Raw genomic sequence first — 5,647 nt, 5'->3', positions numbered from 1 at the left:
TTTTCCTTGGAACTATATATATATATATATATATATATATATATATATATATACACAAATAAAAAAAAATGTTGCAGTCTCTTGTAATACCTTTTTTATTGGACTAACAGAATTTTGTAGAGACAAACTTTCGGGATTCCGCCCTTTATCAAGTCCAATAGTCAAGGATTAATGATCAAAGGACTTGATAAATTATCAGGGAGGAATCCCGAAAGTTTGTCTCTACAACATTCTGTTAGTCCAATAAAAAAGGTATTACAATCTGCATCACTGGACTAATACGGCTCCTCACATTTACTGTACAGATATACACATACCTGAAGATGGTTTAGAACCCTGTGATGTCACACATGCTTGTGATGATGTCACCGTAAGCTGTACAAGGAGGTGCGCGCCGGCTGCAGTCTCTTCAGTGTGTTTTGCATTCACAACCTGTGGTGTAAAGTGTTTCTTAGAGAGAGTTTCTATTTGCGATAGAGAATTCGAGATTTTGACCGTTCCTTGTCTGAAGAGAGAACCACAAGGTAAGTCTCAGCCTCTTCTATTCATACATACACAGGGCATTTTGTTTGTCAGGTTTTTTTTTGTTGTTGCTTTTTTTTTTAGAGCAAAAAAAAAAGAGAAATTAATTTCCAAAAGAAATAAGAAAAGTTATATTCCTCATAGCATTGTGACAATACTTGGCTTAGGCATTAAACATAATAAAACGCACAGATAGTAACATGACCAGAGCTTTTTCTTGCAAAACTGCTAAAAGGCAATTATGCCCAAAAAAGCCCCCAAGAAAAAGAGTCCTAATTCATGAAATTCTAAAAGATATGAGTCTATGAGAAAGATTTGGTGGTGTAGTAAAAGAATGACAGAAAGATTAGGGCAGAAATATAATAGTATGTAATAGTATTCTGTGTACTAACAATAGAAATACTCTGGGTACTCCGAAAGGGAAAATGTTCAAATCAACTAGTGGCAGAAAGTCATATAGGGGACGGATAGATCCCAATGAGGTGGGGTAGGTTCATTAATGGTAAATGTATATAGCAGGATAGCCCAATTGTATCTACAGTATGAAGTTCCCATGGCCCAGTGACCATACAGCCAAGCCCTTATAATCCGCCATTACTAGGACCGGACAGGTTCAGCGTTATCAGATATTACTAGGACCGGACAGGTTCAGGGTTATCAGATATTACTGGGACCGGACAGGTTCAGGGTTATCAGATATTACTAGGACCGGACAGGTTCAGGGTTATCAGATATTACTAGGACCGGACAGGTTCAGGGTTATCAGATATTACTAGGACTGGACAGGTTCAGGGTTATCAGATATTACTAGGACCGGACAGGTTCAGGGTTATCAGATATTACTAGGGCCGGACAGGTTCCGGATTATCAGATATTACTAGGACCGGACAGGTTCAGGGTTATCAGATATTACTAGGACCAGACAGGTTCAGGGTAATCAGATATTACTAGGACCGGACAGGTTCAGGGTTATCAGATATTACTAGGACTGGACAGGTTCAGGGTTATCAGATATTACTAGGACCGGACAGGTTCAGGGTTATCAGATATTACTAGGACCGGACAGGTTCAGGGTTATCAGACATTACTAGGACCAGACAGGTTCAGGGTAATCAGATATTACTAGGACCGGACAGGTTCAGGGTTATCAGATATTACTAGGACCGGACAGGTTCAGGGTTATCAGATATTACTAGGACCAGACAGGTTCAGGGTTATCAGATATTACTAGGACCGGACAGGTTCAGGGTTATCAGATATTACTAGGACCGGACAGGTTCAGGTTATCAGACATTGGAAACCTCAGGGAAGACGTCTCCATATAAAACACTTATAGAGAAGCGTCTTCTTCTGAGGCTGCGATGGTCTTAGTGTTATCTTGTGGTTCTGTGCTGGACATTTCTGCTCTGTATGAAGGATCTATTGTATAATGACAGGAATGATGACATGTTGTCTAATGTCTTCACTTATCTCTCTCTCTAGTGTTTTCAGGCTCTGACCTGTGACCATGGCCTCTCCACAAGACCCATTGCTGAAGGAGGAGGAAGAAGCAATGGAGGACCATAGTGATATTGATGTAGAAAAGGGCGATATCCCTGAGAGGCAGAACCTGCCATCTCTAAGCGTGATGTCCACCGCACGTTCCATCATCACCGTAGTGATCCTCGCCTTTGTTAATTTGCTCATCTATGCAAATCGCTCCAGCGTGGCGGGGGTGCTGCCTTATATACAGAAAGCATATGACACCAATGCTAGTCTGTCCGGCTTATTGAATACATTGTTCATTGGAAGCTACGTGCTGGTCGCACCAATTGCCGGATATTTGGGCGACCACTGTAATAAGAAATATACTGTCTGCGCAGGAGTCATCGTTTGGCTGAGCATGACACTTACCCTGTCATTCATCCCTGACGGGTATTTCCTGCTCTTCCTGCTGACGAGTGGGCTGGTTGGAGCCGGAGAGGCGACTTTCTGCACCATTGCCCCCTCCATCATTGCAGACCTTTTTACAAGTGACCAGCGGACCCGCATGCTGAACGTGTTTTACTCCGTCATACCTGTAGGCTGCGGACTAGGATACATCATCGGGCCCAAAGTGACTGATGCAGCAAGGGGCGATTGGCACTGGGCGTTTCGGGTCACCCCTGGCCTGGGCCTCATAGCTGTGGCTTTGATGATTTTGGTCACAAAGGAGCTTCCAAGAACGACTACAAACGAGAAGAAGAACAACAAATCCCAGAAGTTTGCCAAATGGGCGACAGATCTGAAAAAACTATTTAAAAATCGAAGCTTCATGTTAACCACCATGGGATCGACGGCTGTATCCTTCATAGTGGGAGCCATAGGTGTATGGGGTCCATCATACCTGACCCACGCACGAACACTCCTACAAGAGAAGGACCCTTGCCGTGCTGAACCGTGTGACTATCACGACATCCTAATATTTGGTGTGGTTACAGTCGTCTCCGGCATTCTGGGAGTTGTAGCAGGGTCGGAGATAAGTAAAAGATATCGCAAATCCAACCCACGGGCTGATCCGCTTGTGTGTGGCTGCGCGATGATGCTCTCCGCCCCGTTTCTTCTGTTGGCATTGACTTTTGGCAACATCAGCCTTGTTGCCACCAACATCTTCATCTTCATCGGAGAGACGCTTCTGTCAGTAAATTTCACTCTCATATCTGACATTATACTAAAAGTAGTAACTCCGTGGAGGAGATCTTCAGCTCTGGCCGTGCAGATGACAATCTATCACCTCCTAGGTGACGCCGGCAGCCCGTACCTCATCGGCCTGATATCTGACACCTACGAACGAGGATATGCCAAATCCCCTCTTCTGAAATACCGCAGCCTGGAGTACGCCCTCATGACCTCCACCATAATGGCAGTCATCGGAGGGGCCTTCTTCATGGCCACGGCCCTATTTATAGAGAGGGACGAAAAAGAAGCAGAGATGGAATCAGAACCTCCGTCATCCTCCTCCTCCTCACTGCTTCCTGCCGATGAGGACCGCGCTTCAGACTGAGGAAAAGTCATTGCCTACCTTTATCTCGTTTACTTAATAAAAAAAAAAATTAAGAAAAAAATTGCTGCATTTGTTCTATGTTCCACTTTACCCCATAAAAATATTCTCTACCGACCCAACTGTGTCCAAACCCCAAATAGAACAATGTAAAAAGACTATTAATAACAAGAGGGATATATATGTGTTTGTGTATATGTGCGTGTGTATGTATATGTGTGTATGTGTTTGTGTGTATATGTGTGTATATGTGTGTATGTGTTTGTGTGTATATGTGTGTATGTGTTTGTGTGTATATGTGTGTATGTGTTTGTGTGTATATGTGTGTATGTGTTTGTGTGTATATGTGTGTATGTGTTTGTGTGTATATGTGTTTGTGTGTATATGTGTGTATGTGTTTGTGTGTATATGTGTGTATGTGTTTGTGTATGTACATGTGTGTATGTGTTTGTGTTTATATGTGTGTATGTGTTTGTGTGTATATGTGTGTATGTGTTTGTGTGTATATGTGTGTATGTATATGTGTGTATGTGTTTGTGTGTATATGTGTGCATGTGTTTGTGTGCATGTGTGTGTATGTATATGTGTGTATGTGTTTGTGTGTATATGTGTGTATGTGTTTGTCGGTATATGTGTGTATGTGTATGTGTTTGTGTGTATATGTGTGTATGTGTTTGTGTTTATATGTGTTTGTGTGTACATGTGTGTGTGTTTGTGTGTATATGTGTGTATGTGTTTGTGTGTGTATGTGTTTGTGTGTATATGTGTGCATGTGTTTGTGTGTATATGTGTGCATGTGTTTGTGTGTATATGTGTGTATGTGTTTGTGTGTATATGTGTGTACATGTGTGTATGTGTTTGTGTGTATATGTGTGCATGTGTTTGTGTGTATATGTGTGTATGTGTTAGTGTGTATATGTGTGTATGTGTTTGTGTGTATGTGTGTATGTGTTTGTGTGTATATGTGTGTATGTGCGTGTGTGTTTATATGTGTGTGTATGTGTTTGTGTATGTACATGTGTGTATGTGTTTGTGTGTATATGTGTGTATGTGTTTGTGTGTATATGTGTGTGTGTGTTTGTGTGTATATGTGTGTATGTGTTTGTGTGTATATGTGTGTATATGTGTTTGTGTATGTATTTGTGTATATGTGTGTATATATATATGTGTGTATGTGTTTGTGTGTATATTTGTGTGTATGTGTTTGTGTATGTACATGTGTGTATATGTGTGTATGTGTTTGTGTGTATGTGTGTGTATGTGTTTGTGTATGTACATGTGTGTATATGTGTGTATGTGTTTGTGTGTATATGTGTGTGTATGTGTTTGTGTATGTATTTGTGTATATGTGTGTATGTGTTTGTGTGTATATGTGTGTATGTGTTTGTGTGTATATGTGTTTGTGTATATGTGTGTGTATGTATTTGTGTATATGTGTGTATATGTGTTTGTGTGTATATGTGTGTATGTGTTTGTGTGTATATGTGTGTGTATGTGTTTGTGTGTGTATGTGTTTGTGTGTATATGTGTGTGTATGTGTTTGTGTATGTACATGTGTGTATGTGTGTGTATTAGGGCTGCAAGATATGTGTAATTGTGTTTATGGAGGTAAATATTTTGATTTCGATATTATAAACAAATGGTGAAGTTCCCCCTATTTAATGTCCAATCCCCCTATTTTATATAGCCATCTCCCCCCAATTTCATGTTCACTGACTAAACATAAAATGGAGGGAATTGGATATGAAATGGGGAGAAATTTGCTTAACTCCTTGGGGACTGAGCCCATTATAACCCTAAGGACAGGAGCATTTTTTGCAATTCTGACCACTGTCACTTTAAGCATTAATAACTCTGGGATGCCTTTAATTTTCATTCCGATTCCGAGATTGTTTTTTCGTGATATATTTTACTTTATGTTAGTGGTAAATTTTTGTCGATACTTGAAAAATTCCAAAATTCCAAAATTTTATGAAAAAATAGAATATTTAGCATTTTTCTAACTTTGAAGCTCTCTGCTTGTAAGGAAAACAGACATTCCAAATAAATAATATACTGATTCACAAATACAATATGTCTACTTTATGTTTACATCATAAAATTTAC

At 40.2% G+C, this 5,647-nt stretch overlaps 1 protein-coding gene across 1 annotated transcript; it reads left to right on the top strand.

Annotated features, from left to right (window-relative positions):
* Positions 1-409: 409 nt before the first annotated feature.
* LOC130281872 (protein spinster homolog 1-like) lies at positions 410-3,561 on the top strand. The gene is made up of 2 exons (XM_056529604.1): positions 410-524; positions 2,005-3,561. The coding sequence occupies exon 2, from the start codon at positions 2,030-2,032 to the stop codon at positions 3,542-3,544; it is 1,515 nt and encodes a 504-aa protein (XP_056385579.1). The 5' UTR covers positions 410-524; positions 2,005-2,029; the 3' UTR covers positions 3,545-3,561.
* Positions 3,562-5,647: the final 2,086 nt, after the last annotated feature.

This window comes from Hyla sarda, chromosome 7 (genome assembly GCF_029499605.1).
Source record: "Hyla sarda isolate aHylSar1 chromosome 7, aHylSar1.hap1, whole genome shotgun sequence".
Classification (NCBI taxonomy): Eukaryota; Metazoa; Chordata; class Amphibia; order Anura; family Hylidae; genus Hyla; species Hyla sarda.
Note: the sequence above shows the minus strand (reverse complement) of the source record. Positions and strands in the feature narration are given on the sequence as shown.